The 26,585-nt window shown below is 40.8% G+C and overlaps 1 protein-coding gene across 8 annotated transcripts in view; it reads right to left on the reverse strand.

Moving 5' to 3' along the window:
- Positions 1 to 1,499: 1,499 nt before the first annotated feature.
- Positions 1,500 to 26,585, reverse strand: part of ZNF521 (zinc finger protein 521) — a 273,454-nt gene continuing 248,368 nt past the window's right edge. For all 8 annotated transcript variants that reach the window (XR_011541952.1, XR_011541953.1, XM_070627502.1 and 5 more), the window contains one exon: positions 1,500 to 2,309. Coding sequence is in view for 6 of the 8 variants with exons in the window: in XM_070627502.1 (XP_070483603.1) it covers positions 2,280 to 2,309 (30 nt within the window). In the remaining 2 variants the exon portion in view is untranslated. The remainder of the gene's footprint in view (positions 2,310 to 26,585) is intronic.

Raw genomic sequence — 26,585 nt, forward strand, 5'->3', positions numbered from 1 at the left:
GACCAGAGATCTTAATTTTTTTAAAGAAGCTGAGTATTTTAATTATGAATGTACTTGCATATTCTTAGCATACTTCATTATTTATGTAGCCGGTGAAAAAGCTTTCTAATTAAATAGCATGCTGGCAATCCATTGTGAAATGTATAAATGTAGGTTTTCCTAGCATTAAAAAACTACACACAAACACACACGAACCATTCTGGCAAGCACACATACTTTAATCGCTATGAGATACTTGTTTCTGAATGATCTTAAGCTTTATCAAACTTTTGTTTTATTGGTAACAAAATAAACAGTATAATTTGCCAGCACTCTGCATGGTTATACACATTTAATACATTCAACTAACTTGGAAATGGGGTAGCACAGTGGTTCTCAAAGTGCGGTCCCCATGCCGGGAGCATCAGCATCACCTGGGAACTTATTAGAAATACAAAATTTTGAACCCCACCCCCCGCCACCTGAATCAGCAGTTCTGGGGATTGGGCCCCACCCTGTCCTGTAACAAGCCCTCCAGGTGATCCTGAGGCAGGCTAAAGTTTGGGAACCATGGGGATGAGGACTATGCCTTGTGGTGCTGGTAATCTGGGTTTCATTCAGGGGTCCCGAAATGACAGGTGGTCACAATAAAGTGAGTCGGTCCACGCTTTCTTTTCCCCATCGAAAAAGTGCTGCGAGGATTCTCACTTGTTTAAGGCTTAAAGATCTGCTTGAGGTCCTCAGCATTTCCAAGAGGTCAAAAGACTCAGGGAGTGAAATATTTTCAGCATGATGTACACTGTATCAGGTGTATACTTACCAACTTTGACTAAACATGCACATCAGGACTCAGTTTACACACTGCTATTCTCTTCTTTCAAAAAAAAAGGCTCTGAAATTAGAGCACCTACTCATTCACCGTTTTGTGGCAGGCTGTGGTGCAGCCATCTTCCAGAGACAGCCACGCCTGTGTGCAGCCTGATGACCACGCTGCGTGACCTCCCCTGGCTGCAGCAACCGAGGCCGGGAGGTGCAGCGACTTGCAGAAGACCACATTGGGAGGGAGCGCCAGAGCTAGAACTAACAGCCGCCTGGCTCCCTGCTCTGTGCTTTGTCTTCTGAATGAACAAAGCTGCTTCTTAAGTACACATAAGCCAAACTGCCTCTCAAATTGCAGCCATCTACTTTGAGTTCAGATTTGCACAGCATGACATGAATTGGGCTGCAAATTATGCAGAAAACAGCCGTCCCATCCATCTGTGATGTCAGAATCCTCCAGTACAATGTGACCTGGTAGTATCTGAGAGAGGAGAAGTATACTGGGTCTGATTCCTCCCCTAGGCAGGATGACGACTCTCCTCCCAGCTGCACTGGGCCCAGTGTGAAAAGGTTAAACATGATCGAGGTTATGCCTGTGATATGCTCAAGAGCAGATTTCATTTCCAAGGGTGCAGGCAATTAGGGATTTTTTTTAATGGTAGAGTAACTCAAAAAAGAAAACACACAAATACACTCATACCTAATGGTAAACTGAATTTATTTCCTCTTGGAAAACAATTCCAGTAATCTCCAGGTTCAGACCGCAGAGTAAACATTAATAACAGTAACATACAGGTTAGTTCAACTGATTCAAGAATTTGGCTGTGTGAAATCATTAAAGAAAACCTTGAACACTCAAAGCTTCAAATGTATCCAGGAAAAAAAAAAAATTCTTTGACAGTCTACATAACAACTATTGCATATATAGTGATGCTACCTGTCACACCGCAAGGCTTACAAATATATATACGGGCCTTATCCAGCTGTGGGGTTCTGTTCTGTGAGAACATCTCTTCCTGGTTGGCAAGAATCTTCAGCAATAAAAAATAGTCTTGGATTTAACCATTGATATACCAAAAGAGAAATTCTAGGCTTAAGTGTAAATAAAAGGAAGTCCAAACATCGTCTCATGTGTAACAGAGTTGTTTTAATCTGTCTTCCTTGAAAATATTTTCCCTTAAGCCATTTTGCTCACATTGTTTTTTGTCTTGCCTGAATAGGGCCCAAGTCCACGTGTCTTTATAAGACCATTTTAGTATCAGACGACATCATACATGTGCAACACTTTATATACAAGGAGTCTATCCGGTGCTCCAAAGTTCAAACACACGAACATCCAACAGTTTCGATAATACAAGTTTTATGGTACAATACAATGTTTCTGAATAATATACATTAACAATGAAAGTTTCGTGCAAAGAGTAAAACATGTTCCCTTTTTGTGCCACAAGAGTAATTCTCCTTGAGAGATCGTTCTTGCACTAACTGCTGTGTTGGGTCATCGTATGATTCTGTAACAAAAAAGAAAGAGGGGGAAAAAATACTTAAGTGATTGTATTTTCATCAGACCAAGAATCTAGAAATGCTGAGAGGTTTATAGGGACATGAACAATGTGTTTGTGCACCCTGATGACCAGGGGCTGATGAGGGCCCTGACTCCTCACTGCCCGCAGTGAATGGGACCAGGAAGGAGGGGCAGGGTCCGGGGCCAAGGTGAGGGGATTGCCCATACCTTCCCTCCTCTCTGCCTCTGCCATGCCTTTCCAGAACACTCTCCCACCTTCCACCATCTCTTCTTATCAAAATACCACCCATTTTTCAAAGACCAGGGTAGCACTATTTTAACAGTTTTATTCATCTATTATTTCCATTGATTACCAATGCTTTTGTTCTAATCACTCCTAGATGGTGAACATCTTGACAGCAGAGGCTCTATCTGTCCCTGAAATTGGACTTGAAAGGCAAGAGCTGCCTGGCCAACAACTGAGATGAAGCTTCTCCAGATCCTCTCCTGGGGGTGGGTTCGGGGCTGTGTCACATGGCTCAGGAGCAGATTACAGCAGCCTGCGGCCACTCCCCCACCCCCAGCCAAGGCAGCCTGTGTTGTATTTTGGTAGTCTCCTCTCCAGCCACACAGGAGGGCAAGTCCCCCTCCTGAGCAAACAACCTGTTTCCATATTGTGAGAGAGCAACTGGGATACCTGGGCAACTTGTAACGGCAAGCCAGGCCCTGAGGGTGGAAACTGGGCAGGCAGACTCCAGACCTGCACCTGTGACCTGCAAGGGGGATGGTCACAGAACCAGGGGGCAGTTATTCCAAGCATAAGCCTGGAGATGGCCAGATCTCCGCTTTCCCTCCTCTGCACTTCTCCTGAGCCTGTTCTCCCATTGCTCACCTCGTACACCCTCGATCCCTTCTGGTCAGAACCTTCAGGCCTGGCTCAAAATACTACCACTTCCATGCTCATCCCATCTAAAACTGATTTCTCCCTTCTCTGATTTCCTACTGTACTTTATACTGCTGTTATTCTGTGTTTCTTAGGTCTCGTCTTCTGCTTACGCAGGCCTGGCTGTCTCCCCATGTCAGTAACTCTGGTGTTCATTCATTTATTGGTTCCTTCACTAGCATCTGTTGAATACTTCTATCACCACCTGCCACAGCCTACAGCATCGCAGTGCTTGGTAAAGAGGATCTGGCCAACTGAATGACTGACTAGCGAGGCACGGGCTACTGAAGGGAAAAGCAGCTCCCTGCCTTCGTGCCTTCCAAGTGTGTACAGCCTAAAGAAGAAAGATGTATGGGCACGTAATGGCAAAGCAACACGGCAGGATGGTATTAGAAACAAACACAGAAAGGTCACAATCACACCTCACACTGCCTAGCCTTTGGGGAAGGCTCTGCAGCGAAGGTGAGAGGTGACAGTATAGTTGAGGCTGGAAACAAGAGAAGACATTCGGGATGCAGGGAGGGCACTCCAGACCGAGAGACCCACATGGGTAAAGGGAAAGAAGCAAGAATGTGCAAGGTATGTTCACGGACCTGCAACTTGTTCAAATTGGTTGGAGTCTTCTAGAGAGTCCTAGAATCAAGAGTACTGATGAGAAATAAAGACGGAGGGCAGTCTGGGGCTAGAGTATAAAGAGCCTTCTGTACCTTGCTAAGACTTTGTCTCGTAGGTGAAGAGGAGCTATGGAAGTTTTTTAAACAGAGGTCTTTGTCTTGGAGATCTTTGTTATCTTGTTATCCTCCACAACAACCAGCAAAATGCCAGCTCAGTGAACACGGGCTGAACGGCCAGAGGCGTGGCTGCTGACATCTGCTGGGTCAGGGCCGAGAGCACCAGTGAGGGCGAGGGGAGACTTGTGAGGAGCACCCAGGTCTTCCATTCCCTATTTCCAACTTAGCCCATTTTTGAAAAATACTGACAACAAATAATAATAATGAGGAATATTATTTTACCCTCTCTTATTTAAAACATACCATTTTTTATTAATTCAGTGAGGGATAAGTTGGATTTATTTTTCTTCTTAGTGGTATTAGGATAAAAGCACATACAGGAGCAGACTAGTTTTATGCCAATTCTTTTCTCTTTGCATTGATTTTAAATACTTCTGAAATTATTTTTCACCAATAGACAGAAAGGTAATCAAAATACTGATGAGACTAAAAATCTTTCCTTAAAAATCAACACAACCATGATCAGAGAGGTTATAAACAATAAAAAAGTTCGAATGCTCAAAATATATGGTATAAACTTTCTCATACTGTTTACTCTCTCAAAGAGCCAAGTTTTATCTTACAGAAAGGTTTTTTATTTAAAAAAATAAATACAAGTTATGACAATAGTTACCTAAATGATAGGACACTGACAGAAGTATGGGTGAGATATATATATATATATATATATATTTTTTTTTACAATAATCAACTGGAAAAGCAGGGTTGGCCAGGTTGCATAGTGGTTAAGTTCACGTACTCTGCTTTGGTAGCCTGGGGTTTGCAGGTTCAGATCCTGGAGTGGACCTACACACTGTGTCTACACACTGTTCATCAAGCCATGCTGTGGCAGCATCACACATACAAAATAGAGGAAGATTGGCATGGATGTTAGCTCAGGGCCAATCTTCCTCATCCAAAATAAATAAATAAATAAGTAAAAATAAACAGTTTAATAACACTATCTTTAAATGTTTAAGTGCTTACAATGGACATTCCACATTCAATAGGATTTTAGGATAATAAAAGAAGAGAAAGTGCAATCAGTGCCTTGTTTTTACATGTACTTACATTGAGACATTGCAAAACAAAGACCTAATACAATTGGCCATAAGAGTTGGCAATAATTGTGTCTTGGATGCTTTCATCCTAAACCAAAGCCATACAATTCTCTTCAGAGGTGCAAAGAAATGAACAAATACATCTGAATCACTTATTGCAACAGATTGAAGTCTCTACTATAAAGGAGTTATGCTTTGCATATTAAGAGAAAAGAATATAAATCATTTGAGAGAAGAACAAGAGTATGGCTTGTGAAATTCAAGCTCATACAAAAATGAGGATCACCAATATAAATAATGTCTAAATGGTAAATGTGGCACAAAGAAGGGCAAAGGCAGAACGTCTCCTTGGTGTGGAGATGCCTGCACACCATTGAGATCACTTACAGTCATTTGTTTTTTCTTCTTTTCACTCCAGCATAATTGAGGGCTACGAAAGGGTCCCCCCAGTCATGGCATCCACCATTGGCAGTGACTCTCGAGGTGGCAAAGGGGCATATTCCTAGATGATCTTGGGAAATGGGCGTATTTGCATTAAAAAAAAAAAGAAACTCAGATGATTCTGATCCAGTTGTCATGGGCTTGCCCTTACCACCTTTGAGGATCCTGGTATGCGTCTGTTCCCCATTCCCACACTGTATTCTGAGTCCTTGAAAATACAAATGGCCTAATTTCATTTTCTGAAGGAAGGATGGATGTCTGAGCTACACAGGTTATTGGGTTGGCTTTGGGGTTGGAGAGAACAGATGCAGAGTGTTAGTCTCCAGACTTCACTGAAGATCCTCTGATAAGAGAAACAAGAAGTCACTTCGTGGGAGCCCTCCATATATTTTGTGTGTTTTTAAAATCATAGGCATCATTTCTTTAGAAAGGGAGACAAGAAGCAAGTGGGAAAGATGAAAAGTAGACAAGAGAGGCACTAAGCACAAAGAGAGGGTGGATTCTGAGCGCAGCTCGCTCCTGCCTTGGCTCCTTGCCATACCACAGAGCTGGTCCTGAGTCACTGCAGCACAATGTGGACACACCGAGAGGAGAAAACGCTGCCAGGCCATCAGCACGCAGCCTCCTCATGTAAGAATTTTCTGCGCTTTAGGTCCAGAGGAAACCACTACACTAGAACAAAGCAGTGGGTAATCTCACCAATTTTACACAGCAATTCACAATCCCCAAAGTACTTTAATGCAATGACAGGTTATGAGAAAAAATATCTGTTCCAATGAAGGGAAAGTATTTTACATAATCGAGGAGATCATCAGTGCAGCATCGATGGGGGTAGGGGGGTGATGACAGAAAAGGAAGTAGGAAGAGAAGAAAACTTCTGTAATCCCACAGAGAGCCATATTCTACTCTGCAAAAAGCCATCTCTTGGAGACCCCATGTCTAAGTAACTGAAAATTGCAAACCATTAATCCCAGTTATGAACAGTTGTTTTACACGAGGGGGGTTTGTGTTAAAAAAAAAGCAAATCCACAACACACCTTAAAGCTTAAGAGACAATCCATCTAGGTAGATACCGTAATAGCCAGGTTCAAAAAAACACTCTCTTTACTGTAAAGGGCCCCATTTGGAAGGACTGTGCTCTATCTTTTTTTACTCTATAAATGTGAAATTAAACTTAGAAAGCTAAAAAACAGATGAGGACCTTAAAAATTCCCTTCTAGCACTATGTATTTCTCTTTAAATATGAGATGCCTTTCATTTTACAAGACTGGAATTCTCATTTTGGGCTTGGCATTCTAACAAATGATTAATTCAGCCTCCTCCTTTCTGAGAGCTGACCACATTTACTGGTCAAATGGTTTAATCCTATTTAAAATGCAATCCAAGCAAAATATTTTTAAATAAAAATAAAAACCCACGATCCCCTGAAACTGTTCGCCTTGGCCAAGCCATCCCATTCTCCTGCGATCTTGATGTGAAGCTGAATATCTGCATCTATAACCAGGATGAAGTTCAGCTTTGGAGAAAAGCCCGGGCGAATCTACCTTCCCAACCTTGACAAATTAAGTCCTCACCCCCAAAAGTCGTGTCCACAGACTGCCCTCACTTGTCCAATATCTTGGCAGAGACCACGTCTCTTCTGTGCTCCATAACTCTGTGTTGGCATCGGCAAAATGTTAAGTGGTGATGGTAATAAAAAAAAAAAAAAAACTACGTTTGAATGGAAGTTTTGTGAGATTTGTTGATTCCAAGATGTTAATCATTTTTACCATGACTTGTCTATTTATAGCCCTTAGTCTCAAACAAATTCTGACAAGCTTATAAAACTAAGAAAAAGAACCAGCATACTAGTTTAAAAAGGAATAAAAAAAAAAAAAAACAAGCTTTCCATTAATTCACTATGCCATTAGAATCCCGAATTGAAACTGCAGTTGTATTCAATTTAAATGAGATGTTTTCCAACCAGATGAAATAGTAGGCAATTGTGGCTGTGAAACAATGCAAGGCGGGAAGAAATAAAAGAAATATAAAGATTAAATGTGGCTGTTTCTTTCAACAGATGGTGACAGCACCATGGCAGCATGTTGTTTTTTCTTAGTTGAAGAATGCAAACATCCGTAATCAATCATCACTGATTAACTAATTATATTACCCTTCCTTTTATCACTAGGGTTGAACCTTTATCTGTAAACACTACGGATAATCTGTATGCTCTTATTTTTCTAGAAGCATATTCCAGTACACATGCGGTCGTGCAGTTATAGGCTGCAAACAGAATTCTACATTACCGTCTACCTTAAAGCACTACTGCTTTTTTATTTTTTTTAAACAAAAGCAATTGGTTTCCAACAGGCTGGATAATAAGTCTTTTGACCTGCATTCTTCTTTGACCCATTAAGGTCACCCCTGTGCTCGGGCATATAGCTGACTTAGGAATGCCTGCAAGTCCCACATTTCATCTCCTGCCCACTCAAAATAAAGCTTTCTTTAAATGTGTCTGTACGGGTCCCTGAAGGCCAAGGAGGCATCCCTGTAGTGGGCAATGGAGGGACAGAAGCTTCTGCCTTTATTAATGAATGCAGACCATTATGAGTCTGGCTGGCTCCTTCCCTGTTCCCAGAAGCATATACTGTACGTGACTTAAAATGCTAGAATATTGACACAAAGCGAGCCGGGCACCCCTAAGGAAAATTACTCCTTGGATATAATGTAGGCTCGTAACAGCTATTAGAGTACAAAATAAAACCCTCTGGGATCAAACTGACATATACCGCATTCTACCTAGTCCTCAAACATTAGAAGAATTTCTTTGTGAAGGCGTTCTCAAGGACAGCATTAAACTGACTTTTGTAGCAATCTGCAACAGCTTTTTGGCTTAGAGCTTTTAGTACTAAATCTCTGGTTTGAATCAATATAAGTACTATATCTTCTACATTAATCAATACATTTGGTTCAATACATGTTCTATTAAATTATACTTTCTAATCAAGATTTTTACATTTCTACCCTCTCTCTTTTTCATTTCCAACTTCTTTTGCTAGTAAAATAGTTTTGAAAGTGTATGCAGCTAATGATGTCAGGGTACTGGGTTATTTCCCCCATACGTTACAGAAAAAATACAAGGCAAAGGGCAGCCTTTAAACGTCTTAACAAGGTTAACGGGATGGGAATATAATAAATGAACATTTTCAAAGTCCACACAATTACAAAAGTACTCATAATTTTAAATTAATTCAAGGTGAATTGCTCCAGCTCTGAAAGTACCATTAGGAACATTCTAAAAATTACACTGAAAAACAAATCGTCCAAAAGTACCAATTAGACCCCATTTTGCCACCCCCAAATTTCCATTATCCACAAACTATATCCTTCCTGGATGGGGAAATTTTGGGTACTTGCATTTCTGTAGACCTTACCTGGTAAGCATCGGGCAACATATACGTGGGTATGTGCATTTTTGTGAGTTATGCTATATTTTAATGAATAGCCTTTAAAAGACAATATATAATATTTCCCAAAGTGCTTTGAGAACCTAAAAAACATATTCATAGAATAGATTTTCACAGCCAGGGAAGTTGACTCATAATTTTCACTTTGGTACAATTTACTAAAATGAGGTTCTACTCTTTTATTTTGACATAGCAATGGCATTTCCAAAACTGTCTGTCATGATATGCTTTTGGCCCTCTCTTTAATGCCATGAGTGTTGCATTTATGATCATGTTTGCATTGACAGAATTTCCCTTTTTATTTTTTCATATGGTAATGTCATCACCATGAACTTACAGAGACAGTGATGCATTTTCTTTTGACATTTAACAGTTCACATAGGCTTGGCCTGACATCTCAAAGCATTTTCTGGATGACACTAAGCTATATTAAAGCAAAAGGTGAAATGGCATCATCATAAGTGATCAGAAAAACACAAGATCTTGGAGACAGAAAAGAACTATTAGGTTATTTAGTTTGCCCCCTTGCTGGAACAGAATTGTTCTATAAAGTTTACACTCCAGGCCAGTTTTAAATGGTTCTGGCAATGAGGTTTCCATCACACCTCCCATAGGAAACAATTCCACATTCCAATAAACTTCACTGAAGGACATTTTTGTTGTTGATCTCTGGACATTCATGCTAAACAAGCCCAGAAAAGGGTGGTCTGGGATAACCCTGAAGCATGTGGACATTGCCACACTCATGAGTTTATGTTCTCCAGACCTTGACCATATATCTGCAAAGTTCTTCTAGGTCATCCAAAGTAACCCAAAAAACAATCCAGTAAGTTATTTCTCAGTCATTATACAAACCATATAGATTCTAGAAGGCCAGTGGAACTTGCCTTTCAACAGGGTTTCCCAACCTCAGCACTGTTGACATGTTGGGCTGGACAATTTTTTGTCAGGGGCTGTACGCTGTAGGATGTTAGCAGCATCCTTGGCTTCTATCAACAACATGCCAATAGCATCTTCCCAGTCGTAACAACCAGAAATGTCTCTAGACATTGCCAAACACTCCCAGGTGGGAAAAGAAATCATCCCCAATTGAGGACCACTGGCTTACAGTGTTTTGAAAACACATTAGGCTTGCTGTACCATGCTTGAGCACACTACTACTTAGTCTTCAGTCTAAAAGGTATCTTCCTCACCAAATTAAAAAAAAGTATAGCAAAAGGGACATATATATATACCACGTGGAACTGTATTGCATGGCATTTTAAATATAGTCAATGAGTGAGAATGGGCGATTATCAAGAAATTATGGATCTTTGAGATATATAATAAATAGCATTGCTTGTGTGAAGAATAGAGTCTTTCCAAAAATGTCCACTCATTCAGCAATTTACCAAGACTTTCTATGTACCACCAAGGACCAAAGGCTGTACATTTTAGTGGCAATTAATCAATGCTGCTTTAGGAATATTTGCAATCTAATGAAGTACAAAGACACCCAAATATTAAACTCTGGAAATCAATATGTAGAGTATAGAAACGACTATCTACTTTGAACGAACTGCAGAGCCACTATCCTTAATTTGCTGGTCTGGATTCAATAGCGGGAGTCAACTACACCTGAAAGTAATGTATCAGAGAATCAAAGCCATAGTTTCAGAGCTGGGAGGGCCCTAGTAGCATCTGTTCCAATATCTCATTTTATAGATGAAGAAATGAGTCCCAGAGAATTTATGCCAACTTTCAAGGTGTTATGGCCACTCCAGTGGCATAGCTGGCTTTGGGCGTAAAGCAACTGTTGAGTGGTACTGGTTGCTGTGTTCTAGTCCCTGGGATGAGCCAGCTGCATGGATGACCGATGCTCACCATTATGGCCCTCAACAACTACAGCAAGGACAGTGTGCTATGGGCCTCAGAGAAAGGGTGCCTTACCTCCTGTGAGAGGCTGTGGGCTTGGTTCTCAGAGAAGTCACACCTGCCTGGTGCTGGACCAATGAGGATGAGGAGGAGGAGGTTAGAAGAAAGTAATGGGCTCCAGAGGGAGAGAGTAAGCATGAGTCAGGCTGAGAGCCAAAGAGGGCAGAGACCATGTAGGACTCCAAGTCATCTGTGGGGCTGAAGATCCATCAGGCTGGGCAGGCAGGTGGGGAGTCACTTCAGAAAGAGCCTATTTTCACCACAGGTCCTCTTTTTTACAACATCAAACCAAGCTGGGAAAGCCTATGGTGGTTAACAATGTCGTAAGAATACCCACCTAATTAGCCTAGCTTTAGCCTAATGTAAATCTTCAGAAGGCTAAGCAAAGACTAATTTTTAAAATAATGTCATGTCCACATTGCTAATATAGAACAATTCCTAGTATTTTAACAATTAAGCACTACAGAGAAATAAAACAATCCACTGTGGTCCACCAGTTTCAAAAAGACAAATATAACTGATGGGTTATATATGGGAAATGTTAACATCGTAACAATTTCATTTTTTTATTAAGAACTTAAAAATGATAGTAAAATTTCAGTTACTAGCTGACCTCTATCTGTTTTACATACCTAACAGGCTTGAAAATTTCCCTTTTTAGAATTGATAATAGCATGCACCATCAATTACATTGAGGGGAAAAAAAAGTGCCAAATTGGAAGAATAGGTTAAAAAGAGCAAAATGGCTTTTGAAAAATATATTAAAAGTATAATGTTTATTTTAAAAGAAAACAATGAATTGAGCTACCTGTTTACATGGAGGGAGCCAACAGAAAATTTAAATCAAACTATACAAACCCAGCAAAAGTGAAAGAGAGCCTAGAACTTAAAGATTCTGTTCAGATTCTGGAATTGCAGGATCCCAGCGTATTGTGGGACAGAAGGCTTTGATAGCAATACAGTCTAATAAGATATTCAGGGATTAAGTCAGTGCTTCACAGACAGATGTGTCCATGTGCCAGTTGTTGCTAAGCTTTAATTTTTCCCCCTGTAATGTTTAATTTATCACACTGGTGCTTTCTAAACTAGAACATATGTAAACAAGGTTAAGAATGACCTCCTTCCAATTTTACATCCGTGAACAGTGCCCCTTCTTCGTGCTCTAATTTTAGATACCTTAAAGATAAATAAATCTGTGGAGGGAAGAAAAAAAGGCTGCTTGTCTGACACTGTAATGTGTTCATCTTGGGCGAATACAAATTTCCTTTCTGCCTGGCTCGTAGTGCACACAACTGGCTCTTGATGCTCAAGCCGTATTCAGGCATCTCCTTCTGAGTCAAACGCAATTAAACAAACTTCTGCTAAATATTTAACAGCCTTGTGTAGTAATTAGCAGCAAATAATGGGAGCTTAAATTGATAATTGCTCAGAAATGTCCTCTTGCAAACGTTACAAATTTTCTGCTCCTCCCTTTTCTCTTAGATTTTTAATCCCAGAGGGGTTTTTTTTTTTCAAGAAGGATTTAGTTAGTGAAATTACCCATAGTCACATTACTTGGCCCAAGATCTTGCAGTCACGTTGGGTTGTTTCACATGAGCTGCAAGATTCCACCAGCATTACCTATTTCGTTTCTGTTTTGAAATCCATTGAAATTTAAAGTTATGTACCGGAAAGCTGTTGGAACAGGGCATTGATTTAGAAACTGACTGGCAGGCTTAGGATTTAAACTCTGGGCCGCTAGATTCAAAAGGTCATCTGATTAGAATGGGAGAAGCACAAGGCGTGGTAATTTATATTCAAAGGGTAACCTTTGTAGGGAGAAGGAGGGAGCAAAGACTCTCTCTGCTTTTCCACTTGATATGAACAAGGATTCCCTTCAACCAAATTCCAATAATTATGAAAAATAGTGTATTGAACTTTGGCAACAAGCAAAAAGAAATGCCACTTCTCTATACTGTATTCTTTCTTATACTCAAAACACTGCCACACTCTCTAGGAGGTAAACTCACATTGAGTAAGTCAAACATGTTATAAATCTTTATAAAAAAATCTTTCCCCATCATAAGTAACCAAAGACTTGTCTACCACGGCATTTGCTTTAGTAAATATACATAAAAAGAATAAAACTGTGAAAGGACAATGTATTGATTTACATAATTGAACTGTGTTAAGTATGACTGTGTGTGCATGAGCATGTGTGCACATGTGCACATCCATGCCTAAGCACAAGAGCATGCGCTGTGGAGAAGGGGAAAGAGTTACACACGTGCGTGGGTTCTACAGGTAAAATCCTCGTGTCTGCCTTTGATCGTTCTGTCCCTCAGGGCTCATGTTCCTGCATGAAGAATGCAACTAAAGGAGCCTCCGAGTAGCCCTTGTTTTAAATTCTAAGTCCTTTGAAAATGCAAACATTTCACAGGCTCAATTATATTTGGGTGTCTCTCACTTTAAATTAAAAAAAAAAAAAATCCGGGTTTGGAGAGAAGAGATAAAATTTCCAAACTCAAAGTTTGGTGGGTTTTTTTTTTTTTTTTTCTTGCTTGCTTTCTTTTCTTTCCCCTTTCCCTGCATGTTTTTATGTACTGTAGAAAGTTTCAAGTCCCCTTTCTTTAACAATCTCCTGCCTCCTCATCTCCTGAAATCACCCCTGTTTATCAAGCCAGTTCACACAGGCACAAAGAGAAGAAATCAGGCACGCTTAAGTGTCTTTCTTATCCTGTACCGAACCTTGTCAGGTCTCAAGATATATTTGTATTCTCTCGTCCATCATCTCCTCTTGTCTCAGAATCTTTCAGGTCTTAAAATGGCAGAGCTTCCCCCAACCCACCATCTAGCCAAGAAGAGCCTCTTCTGGCTTCAGAAACCCATCCTTTTCACTCCCCCTCTCCTCCACTCCCGGGGCACCTCTTCGGGCATTGCTCCTAGGTCTGTGTGTCCTCACCCCTCATGCTGCAGAACTACTAGAAAGGCAGCCCTTTAGTTCTCCACACAAAGATGTGCTGTAGCTATGGTGAGAGTAATCTATAACCCTCACATCCTTATATAATTTGCTACTCCAAGTTAATTTTAATTCATTACAATAAAGCAATATAATTAAAAAAATAACTCTTTAAAGTGAAGTATTCAACATGATCCTGGAAGAAAGAAAGCTTTGAGTAACAGAGGGCCAGGCAGCAGGCATGGTGCATACTCATGCAAATTCAAAGGTGGGCTATAAACAAGTCCACACAGCCACACTGCCATGCATAAAGGGCCGGGCGACGGGAGGCCTCATTCTAATCAGTCCTCAAAGGAACCTGCCATACAGAAGTGGTACTTATTCTAATTTAAAGCCCTCATGCTTGCTTCAGTGTTGCAAAATTTATAAAAGAATAACTTCATTAAACCGCCTGGCACTTCAAACACAAATGCAAACCAGCCACAACACAGAAGGAGCTGGACAAGAGGAAGAGAAATATTCCCAGAGAGTTGTTAACTCAGATGTTCAAATAAAGTCTGCATTGGGTGCTTCTCTTTCCGACGACGTGGTTTGCTGTGCAACTTCCCTTCACCCAGGACTTCTGCCACATGGCTCTTGACTCCTGTCATGAGGCCTGTTGCTCCTGAGTCTGCTTAATAACACTGAAAATCATTCAAAGTGGTTCGGCCTCCACCTCACATGCAGAAATACATCTGGCAGTACCTAAATGAACGCTTTTCAATGTTCCTTTCCGGGTCTGCAAAGGAGATTGATTCTGAACACACCACTATTACAGTTCCCATTTACTTGGGTATATATTTCAGACTCACCAAAGTTGTTGAAAAACTAACATAAAAAAACTTTTTTCCCCTTAACCTCGGTCCTCAAGAAAGAAAGCAATTATATGGGTTAAGTGGAAACAATCTGCTGAATCCACGCACAGCACTGGAGAGAAGTTATTGTCACATCCTAAAACACACACTTTTAAGGAAAATTCTTCTTCTGCCCTGAACCAAAGAATCAAAGAAATGCTACAGTAAAATCACTTCAGGCTAGATTCCTAGCTACAATACAGTCTGTGTCAGAACACACATCATTTCATGCTGAACTGTCAGCATACTTCTCAAAATCGTTTTTTTGGAATGCAATGCGAAAACAATCCAGAAGCCTGTATACAGCTCCACACCTCTGAGAAAGCAGGTGTTACACACAGGTTGCGCTCGGCATTGAGATCTTGAGCGAGGCCAATAATGAAAGACTCCTTTCCTGTTCAGAGTTTCTCCTCTCCCAAGCCCAAAGCTGTGCTAAGGTTTTGCTTCTAAGAGAACAGGGTAAGCTTTCAAAAACTGTGAGAATGGAAATCCAGGGAGGGATAAGAGAAAATGATCTTAGGTTGAAATCTCTTAAGGTGAATCTCTCCAGAGGCGATAACAGCAGACTGTTTACCCCAGGCATTTTTCAAAATTTTGGAGTGAGGTTCTTGCTGTTGGTCAGAAGAGAGACCTGTTACAGGATACTGGGTTGACTGGAGGACTGATTGACACGATAGATGGGAACACTATAGTTGTCACCACAAAAACGCTGTGCGATGTGATTCATATTATTCCTAGGATAAACAAATATTGAAATTAATTCTCTATCATCCTTAGACATTTGTTTTATGGTGCTAAAAGCTCTTTTACATTCATGTAATGTAATATATGGGTGAAGGTAAGTTTGTATTATTTTTCTTCTCCATGAATAAAATAGGACTAATCAGATGGAAGGAGTGAGCTAATTCAATTACAGGCAGCCTTTATTATACAAGAAAATATGGATTATTGATCTCGTGGAGTTGGCAATGCATGATGCAAATTCAGTGAATGAAACCTGAAGGTTTGAACTTCAGACTGTTTTTAGTCATGCTTAAATCTACTCGACCGGTATTCACTTTTGAAAAACCACCAAAAGAAAACAACATGAAGTAATTAAACCCAGGGCTCCAAAAGGGGACAAATGAAAGGTTAACTCAGAGGACTGAATGGCAGCCTGAGAAGGCCCCTTCGTGGGGGTGGCATCCCTGGTTCCTCTCCTACCGTGGAGGAGGAGAAATGGGAGGCTCTTTCAGCCTGTGTGTGCAGTGCTGAGTGAAAACTTCTTTGGGAGACTGAAATTTACTTCACAGGCATCTTGACAAATCGGACCTCATCCTGTAATGAGAACAAATGGATTGTTGTGGCTTTGCACTTGCGAGGCGGACTTGTTTGAAATACAGCTGGACTGTCCTAGCAAAATCCTTTTGTCTTTTATCTCTTAAAAAGTGCAATAATCAACCCTGGTTAGAAAGAAAGCAGCTCTGACTAGCAGGGTCACGTGGAAAGCAAAGCCTATAACACAAACACTAAAGGGAAAAAAGGTGAGCTCTGATTTTCAATGTATATTTACACACCTCAGGTCTGCCTTCCCATTTCCCCTTATAAATCTGCCCCCAGACACCATGGCATGCTGATTGCTGTTTGTACTCTGCTACAAAGTGCAGACCAGCCTGTCTCCTGTATTCCTTATAAACTTCTCCCAGCTCTTCCCTACCGAGCGCACACTCTGCCTTTTGACCAGGTTCACATCCTCCACCTTTTTGTGGACCGCAGCCAAGTGCCCCCCGACATGGCAGCACAAACAAAAGTATGCTCTTTTCTCCTCTATTTTTTTAAGAAGAGTAAAAAGGGTTCTGCATTTTGGTAGGCACGCCTCCAAAGCACAAGTAAGAGTCCACGTGGCATGTTTTCGAAAAAGACTCCAATGAAAGGGAGGAAGGAGGGATGCTAAACAATGCTGCACAAAGTTGCAGACTGTTCGGCTACAGTCCAGAAAATGAATCCAATTTTTCATTCTGTCATTATAAATATTTCATTGCAAATGGTACTGATTTTCTGCAACTGTGGTTAAGCAAAGGGCCTCTGTGTGAATATTTAAGGGAAAAAAAAAAAGGAGGAAGACAACGAAGAACAGGGAGGGGGAATGAAAGGTTAGCAACCAATTAATTTCTTACTTTAAATGTAAAAGATTCTGGGAGAAATTCAACAGTGATGTAGTGTGTGACTCAAAGAAGAGGGAAAAAAAAAACATTTACTCTGCTCTTCTTCTGACAGTTTCTCATAAAATATCTGCAGTCCATCTATCTTTTAGTACTCCAGGCTCCTCTGGAGAGCAGAAAATGGCGGTTTAAAGCTCACTTCAGTGCCAGTCTGCGGGAGATTGCTTTCCACAGGACCCCCGCTGATGGAGGCCTAGGGGAAGAGGCCCAGGAGTTATTCAATCAGCCCGAGACTCTGGGGCGGCTGGGGGTCCTTTGAGGGCTGATTATAAAGCTGCCCTCCTGTTGCCTGCCTCGGAACAGAACGAAATGAGCAGCCTCTTGCTGAGCAGATTCTGCAAGAAGGAATTTCACCTGTCATGGAGTTTGTCAGAATTTCAGGATTTATCTTGGTGCAAAATTAATAAAATACCAACCAGGATTTCAGGCTGACTACTCAGCTGTGTCATCTCAAAGTGATCTTTCACCCAAGAAAACCTGGACAGTGAGCACAGCCATTCTTGTCCTACTTTTCCTTCGGAGGGTGAGCGAGACGATGTGACTAATACCACCCAGACGTCAGGATGAGATTTTGAACCAATTACACACAAGGCTGAATTACGTGTGGGTGCTACCGTCTTAATGTGCGACCTCTCACCTCGCTGCTGTAGTTCTAAAGCCTCTTTGGAATAAGCCCGAGTCTGAAGCATAAAAAGGCCATTTCTGCAGTTTATAACACAGTAGGTCCCCTATGGCATCACATCTGTTAAATTCATACACTGGTATTTCAGGCCTGGATTTGATTTATCTTTTAAAAAGGAGTACTAACAACGGACTATGTTAAGAGCACATATTGTGAAACATTACAAATTAATCTCGGGTCAGCCGTGAGCAAGGAGGAGCAGTTTCATCTTTTGTTGTAACACACACTGCCCTCCAGTCCATCCCCCTCTGGGATCCTAGCGGAGAGCGGGAGTAGGCAGTGGGAGTGGAAATGGGGAGGGAAGGAACACAGAGGGGAAGGGACAGGGAGGGGCAAACCTCTGCAGGCTCCGGGCTGCAGCAAGTTTGGGAGTTTGGCCATCTCTGCTCATTCCTCTTCAGAAGGTGGCTTGCACCACACAAATCACCACAGCTATTTTAAGTGGGGCTCTGTAAAGCCCAGGGTTTGATCCTTTTGAGCTGAGGCTTGGGCAGCCCCGAGGCAATTAGCTCTGGTCCTCAGAGTGGGCAGCATCACATCACAGATGGGGCAGTGTGTGGGGACTAGGTTGGCACTCACGCCACTGGCTGGCCCAAGCCACTGGACAGAGTGGGCAAACATTTCTCAGATTTGACTCCGGACTCTGAACTCAGGTTCAGAACAGGCTTAACTTGAATCGTAATGTACACCTTGTGTTGCATCCCTGGCCTCCCACCACGCTCAGACCGTGGGTGCCTCTTACTAACTGGTGATTGGCAGCACATCCTCAGCTCCCAGAGTCTGCGATTGGTTTAAGGCAATTGCAGCTTTCCTGTCCAGTTTCTAATCGACGTTTTCTAAATGAGACATTAAACAACACTGTAATGTGTCCCTTCTAGCTCTTCCCCCTAGTTAAATGACAAGACTGTTTTGGAGAGCCACCTTTACAAAGCGGTAGTAGCCTGACAATATTAATACCAAGAGATCTCAGGAAAGAGTGAGAGAGAGAGAGAGGAAGCTGGCAAGGGAAGGCACAGATGGTGGGCGGGGATGCAGGGTGCTCTCAGCAGGCTTCAGTGGAGATGCATTAACTCCACAGAGGGATGAGGGCTTCCCACCAGCACCGTCATGAATTATGACTGAGTACGGGAGTGAGGTCTTAGTGCCTGGCTCACAGCAAATAGACTGTTCTATTTTCCTGCACAATCACCTTTCACCCTTATAAACCCAAAGCACAGCAAAGCACACTGCTGATATTTAATGGTATCACAGTAGCCTTTTATGTGTCTAGAAGGCAGACAAACTTAGCAGATGTGCCCAGTGGTGTAAGTCAGATAATTATAAAATTAAGTTTTGGCAATGTAAAAAAGGAAACCTTTTACGGGCGGTTCGGGTTTCCAGTGAGAGATGATCTTCCGCCAGCTGAGGAGCCACATCAAAGCAGGAGGGGACCACGAAAGAAAGATGCCAGCCTCTCAGACACACTGGGTACAAGAGAAAAGCCTCCCTTTTGCAAACTTTCTCCTCCTCTTACGGGAAAGCACTTCCAGCCCAGTTAGTTCCTCCACTCACCCATTCAATGAAGTTATCAATGAAGGAGGCCTGTTATTTTAGGCAGTTTAAAATTTCACCACTTTTAAAGGACTCGTTTACCCTGCCTTTCACTCCCGTTTAAAGCCTCGGAGTTGCTGTTCTAAATGACAGCACCGCGAGCACTCCTTTTAAGCACTATTCATCTCGCCCGCCACATCTCCGGCTTTTACAGAACACTGCTCTCTCTCCAATAAGGGAACTTACTCCTTCATAGCTGCAGGGCAGAGCCTGTTACGAGCTGTAGATTCGCTGCAAATATAACAATAAAGGATACAAATGTGAATTCCTCTTAAAATACACGCCTGGCTCTGAAGCTGCCTTGCCTTAGCAAACTCGATCAAGAGCAGCCTATCAATCGTTCTCCAAATGCACAGCAACAGCTCATTTCACGCGGCTGTCCAAGGGATGGCCACATCGATGGATCGGAAGATGCTGGAATGAATTCTTTGCTCGTTTCAGGGGATTTATAGTTGAAGTCCACGATTACCATCTCTCTCACTCTAATTGTGTCAACAGTTGGATATGGAAGTGGTGTTTTCCAATAAAAGATAAAAGTTTGTAAACATAAAGGGTCTATTCTTGGCGTTTTGTTTCTGCTAATGTGAGGAAACTGATCCATGTGTGGCGCAAACATCTAACATAGAAACACATATGTGGGAATTCAATGTGCCTCTCTAGATTGCGGAATGTTCTAGAAATTTGGATTTCCAGATCTTTCCAAAGGATCTGATTAAAAAGGTGCTGAGACAGAGCTCTGCCTTTACAGGACAATCATGCCGGCAGATCTTCTGGTGCTGTGGCAGCAGGCTGCCTTGGCGACATAGAAGATGGCAGGGCCAGCAAAGCCCAGCCAAAGCAGAATGTGGCAGAGGTGATGAACATTTCCAGGGGGTGGAGAGGGAGGAGGTTGCAGAACTGGCCACAGTGCTCTTCAGTACACCCTAGCTGGATGCTCCATAAAGTCGCACTGATGGCAGTTCGGAGATGGCCATCTGTCGTCAACTCTGGGCCAGACAAAAAAATAATGTAATGGCAGATCACTAACAACAGGGCTGTTGGAGGAGGGAATGAATCCTAGAACGAGGAGGTGGTGCTCCATCTTTTAATAGCGAAAACCAGCCATCGATATGAACATCAAGAAATTAATGGATGGAGAATTTTTAAAAACTGAGCTGGGGTGCGGTAGAAACGATTCAAATGTAAATCAAGTGGTTTTAGCTTATTGCAATTACCTCTGCTGCCCTTACTTCAGTCATATTAACCACTTGATTCTTGAAAATTTGACTACCAGGACACATGGTAAAGCAGTGAGGGCCAAATTTAGAAAAAGGTGAGCCCAGGTTGTGCCTCCAAGCATGCCCACACAGATTAGCATTTATTGGTACAAAACGGGTAATTGAAAATGCATTTACTCATTTAGTCCAAATGAGTTCATTGTGACAATCATGCTTATCTATCTTTCTGTAGGCTTGCTTAATTTCTAGATGCAGTTTTATTAAAAAGCCAAATAAAGCTACCTCATCTTTATATGCTTTATGAATGCTATAAAATTTTAAACTCCCTTCTTTCTCAAGAAAAACTCTAGCTTTGTGCTACTGCATAAATGATAGGAAGAAAGAGGGGGTGGGGAGGGAGGAAGAGAGAGAAAGAGAATGAACAGCAGTGAAACTGAGGTTAGCCATGTCCTATTTCTTTGTCCTATATGATTAACTTTCTGCCTTCAATGGTAAGGACAATCAATCCTGATTGAATTATCCAATATTAACAGCTGAAAGTGATCAAAACTAATGGTGAAAACATAGCGCCAATCAATAAATCAATGCAAATGATTCGGTTCCTGGAGATCCGATCAAATAAAAGAGATAGATCAATTTAACCACTGAGCAAATTAAGTGGAAGTTGCTGCAGCACCAATTTACTTCAAAGCCCCGCAGGCCCACAAAGCAGAGAAATGAGGCGGCGTAGAAACGGACCAGTTCCAGAACCACATGCTCACTTGATGCAATTTATACTCCTGCAAACCTGAGTCTATGCAATGTGTTTAGGGCTGCAATTTCAGCCCTAAGAACAGAAGATACACAGAGGTCCAATGGGTCTAACAAAATGGAGAGCTAAGGTACAAGGCACAGACCACTCAGGGAGAGGCAGAAAATACGCCCCCCACACTGACTGTCCTCCAAAATGATCAATATGGAACAAAGGTATGCAGGCCCAGACACGGGGATGGGCAAATCTCTCCAATCTGGGGGTCCCAAAGGAGGACCACATGATGACAGGCAAAGCAGGACAGGGTTTGGAGTCTTATAGTTGGAGTGGGGATAATGAAAGAAATTTCAAGCTCTGTTAGAAATAAAAACAAAACAATAGAAAAATATAGAAAAGTTAGGAGAAGAAGATGAGTATGAGGGGCAAAATAGCTTTAAAGGTACTTCTTTTAGATGGGCTATGAGTAGTAATATACTCTTTTCCATTCCTCTTGTTTGCAAGAGGACTTCAGCCTGACTTGCATAAAAATATGAAAACAAACTAAAATCAACCTTTCCCCACCTCATAGCCAGATCCCATCTTGTGTTTTATGGAGGGGAAAGATAAAAATTTCTTGTTTTGGCCAGAAGTCCTTAATTTGGAGGAGGGGGGAAAAAGGTCAGGTTGTTTTGAAATACATCTCTGAAAGCAAATATAAATGTTTAGTTTTATAGTTATACTCCAAAAAGAAAAAAGAAAAAAAAAGAAGCCTAAGTCTCTTTAATCGCTTGAAAAAGATGAATGTTTAAAAATAAGAATTTTTATCTGAAAACCAATTAACATGAAACTATGTCAAGGTATGATTAATTGGGAAATTATTCCAGTGAACTAGAACAGAGAACTAAGGAAAATTCTGACATGTCTGGAATAGAGATCTCACTTCCAGGTAATGATGAATCTTGATTTTGTCTACTCAGGTCAGCATCAGGAGCAGGGAGAGGGCAGGCACCCGTGTTCACCCATGCCTGTTCTGTCCCACACTCTGCACAGAGCGCTCAGTATCAGCCACTCCCCAGCACTCGCACCAAGACCCTGGGAGTTAGGCATGATGCTATGTTGCCTCCTGCACGCCCATTTTACAGATGATGAAACTGAAGCCCAGAGCCAATAGCTTGTAAGTGGCAGTGACTCAAATCAAACTCTGGTGATTCCTCTCTGCAGCTCATGCCCTTTCCCCTGTACTCAGCTGCCTACACAGAATTCAAAGCAAAATAAATAAATAAATAAATAAAGCAAATGAAAAAACCCACAAAAACTATTTTTTTAAAACCACTAATGATCTGAGATTTTATGGGTGGCTGACTCTCCCACATCCAGATACTGGAATCATATCCATCCTTCGAAACCAGCTTGAATGCCTCCCACATGATGGCTTTCTTGATTCTCTCAGTTGGGGGATAAACATCTTTTGGAATACTTACAACAGTTTATTACATATTACCTCATAGTACAGTTAATCATATGCATATCTTATCTTTTCCAGCAGACTGTAAATACAATATATTTTAATTACTTTTGATGTGCCATAGAGTGCTTGGAATCATAGTGAATTTAAAATGATGAAATTATATTTTGTATAAATATTTTTAAATTAATAAATATATTTTCTTACCTAATAATGGCCCTGGGACGATAGTACTATATAGTATAGCACCTGTGATTTTGACTATTAACAAGGACTCTTAAACGTCTCATCACATATTATTTAATAATTTGAGACACAAATTTGTACTACATTTATTAAAAGGCCAGTTTAGGAATGTAGCTAAGTTAGCGAGGGACCCAGTGAGCTGCTCAGCAGCCACATTTAAATGATGTATTGTTGTCTTACATGTCGCATCCTGTAAGTAGTAATTCATTTTCTTTCAGAAATATGATCATAAAACTTGAGCATTAGTTAGGCTCTGAAAAATACGCATCAAAATCAGGTGATTTGGTGGGAAAGGGATTTGAGAAGAAAATCAAACAGCTGTAGAGACAATTACATATTTAAACTTAAGTGATATCTGAAAATCTTGGTGTATCCCTCAGAATGTCAAATGACTACTGGATTTTGGACGTGGAAAACACCGCATTCATGAATTAATGAAGGAAAGGGGTAAGTATCAAAGTAATATTTGATTCAAAAGGAATTGAAATACCAGAATCTCAGAGCCTAAAGTTCATCTGGGCCAGTTCCCTCTCCCACTGCTGGAATTCCCTTTGTGCCCATTAAATTCAGAACATGACGCCTGATGGAACTTTCTATGAGGACACATTAGAAGAGGATGATTTGATCACTGCCATTGAATTGCAGCTTTTCTAGAGGCACCAATTAAACAGTAATTACTGTATTGAAAGAAAGTGGCCTATTCAACAGGATTTTTACAAATACACCACTTGCTCACACCTGTATAAACCACTTTGGATACAAATATGCATTGTAGGATATTATTCTTGGACTACACCATCCCTCTCTCAAAGCAGCTTCCTTAAATTCTGCAGAAAAAGTTTTGAGGTCTATTAGGAAAACATGTGAAACATTCAACATATTCATTCACTTTTAAAATAACAAAATGTTCATTTAGTTCAAATAATGCACTCTTATTCCAAAGCACATCTTCCCTACCAGCATGCTAGGTGGCCTTTGAAATATACCAGAATTCCTTGCAAAAATAGGGGGAAAACTCTACCAAAAGAAAAAGCTTATATCCTGTTAAGAATTATACATTATATATCTCTAGACTGGCATTTAGAACTTTTGGTCAGAAAGGTTTAGGGATCATGTGAAGAACATAGCTTCCACACTGGCAAAAGCTGTGTCCTAGACTGAGTGTTCCATAGAAATAGAAGTTTTTAATTTTAAAAGGAATTGGGGTCTGTGATGTCCAGAGGATGATGTCTGAGTCTTTGATTTTTTGAAGATGGACAGTGTATAATAAGGATTATCTGAATTCTGAATGGCCTAGTAGACAATGTTAACGAAAATAACGTGTGTGTGTGTGTCTGTGTGTGTGTATTAGGTATACAGTTTTATACCCAACAAAGCACTTCTCTCCAAAAAAAAGATGCTTCTGTGTTTTTAACTGGGTATAAACAGTGAAAGAAATGTAAATTACTTTTATGGTCATGAAATCATTTATGCGCCATTAAAAGACATACCACAGTTATGATACTGGGCAATTTTGGAATGCTCATCCTAAACTTGCCCTATTATTCTCTCTCTGATATAAGAGCCAAATAAACTATATGGTTTCAAATCTCCAAGAGGATTTCAGTCTTGGGCTTTAGTTTTATAATGTCTTGTGAAAGTTCCTTCTTTCTGAACTTTAGTGGTATAAAACAGTAGATGAGTTCAATTGGTGTGACGTGTCAGTTTTAAAATTTGCATTTACTTTACATACCAAGGCATGAACTACAGTGGGCTGATAAAATAGCTTCATTTTTCTACTCTGCTATTATTTTGGTTACAGATCATATTTTCTATTGCCACCTTAATTTCAGTTTATTGTCTCCCTCATTCTAGAAATTAACAAAATTGTATTATGGTTTTTGTATACTTATCTTGCTCACTTTCTATACAGGAAATAAAATAAATCAATATTTAAAAATTACATTAATCCCATCCTCTAAGCACAGGTGTAAAGATAATTTGGGCAACGAAAGCAAATGAACAGGACAGTGAACCCTTAAGCTTAAAAGATAAAAATTAACACTCTCAAAACTAGAAAAAGTGAAGTTAGCTCTGATTCATTTTTCTTAAGATATTGAAACTCAAAGTCCCTGTTATTACTGGTGATTCTAGAAAATAGACCTACATAGATATTCCAATGACTGTATGTATTAGCTCTGTAATAATCAACAGGCACTAACTATAAATACCATTCTCATCAAAAGAATGATGCACATAGTGAGCCTGAGTACTCATATCAAGACCAAATGTGTATGATTTTGAAAAATAACAGGATTGAAAAATAATGCTCATGGCTTTGGATTATAAAATAAGTCTTATTTTGGCCCAGATCACAATTAGAATGCATGAGTCAGAGACGCTTTGAGAGATGTTTGCCCTCATAAGATCTTAAAGACTCAGAAAGAGTTGTGTGTTTTGTACCATATCTTCTATACCAACAGTTTTCAAAGGGTGGCTTCGGGACCTCTGGGGGGCTCCCAGATCCTTTCAGGGGGTCTGTTAGGTCAAACTATTTTCATAATAACATTAAGACCTTATTTGCCCTTTACACTCTCATTATCTCATGAGTGTACAGTGGAATTTTCTAGAGGCTACTTGACAAGTGATGACACAATCTTTCTGGCAGCTAGTAGAATTGCTTGCTTGCATATTCTTGTGTTTAAAACACTTCTCAATTTTCATATCTGATATGGAAATATCAATAGATAATAATCCACAAAAATCAAAGCGCTTTGTGGTCCTCAGTCATTTTTAAGTATAAAGGCATCCTGAGATCAAAGAGTTCGAGTACCACTGGTCTATACTAATTGTAGAAAAGAGTGAACACTGTACATTCCATGAAACCCTAAAATATACCATAAAAGAAACCAGGAGTCCTGAAGCATGTGTTTAATTGTTTAGTTTTGTCTGCTCTACAATAGGCCACAGGCCACCACTGCCACAATGTTGGGTTCTTTTAAGGAAAGACATTGAAGCCTTACTACCAGGTTAGTCACATTAGAATCTATTAATACAGTACAAAAGTGGAAATTTGTTGTAAACTTTTTTTCTAGAACATAAATACAAATGATTTATCCTTTGATACCTATTGTAATAAGAATATATTTTCAAACAGAAATTTAGGTTAAGACACACTTTTAAACCATAGTCTAACTTGGTCTATCTTCTACATCCAATTCACAAACAGATGTGACAGAGTAGAATCCTATTTAGAAGTGATAAAAAGTAAGATAATTACTTTAATTTTGGTCCACTGACACATTATGACAATTTAATAGGCTTACTGATTTTTTCATGTATTTTTTATTTCACCTCCTTAATTTGATATTTGTTCACTTATAGAATGATAACTGAGAGGGCAAACTGTAACTCCCTTATTTTGACACATAATTCATGCAAATGTGGTTTCCCCAGAACCCAAGGAGGTACAAAGCTGCCCAGGGTTCACAGCGTGGGATGGGAGACCCAGGGTCCAGAGCGTGGGATGGGAGACCCAGGGTCCACAGCGTGGGATGGGAGACCCAGGGTCCAGAGCGTGGGATGGGAGACCCAGGGTCCAGAGCGTGGAATGGGAGACCCAGGGTCCCGAGCGTGGGATGGGAGACCCAGGGTCCACAGTGGGATGGGAGACCCAGGGTCCAGAGCATGGGATGGGAGACCCAGGGTCCACAGTGGGATGGGAGACCCAGGGTCCAGAGCGTAGGATGGGAGACCCAGGGTCC

This window comes from Equus przewalskii, chromosome 7 (assembly GCF_037783145.1).
Source record: "Equus przewalskii isolate Varuska chromosome 7, EquPr2, whole genome shotgun sequence".
Taxonomy (NCBI): Eukaryota; Metazoa; Chordata; class Mammalia; order Perissodactyla; family Equidae; genus Equus; species Equus przewalskii.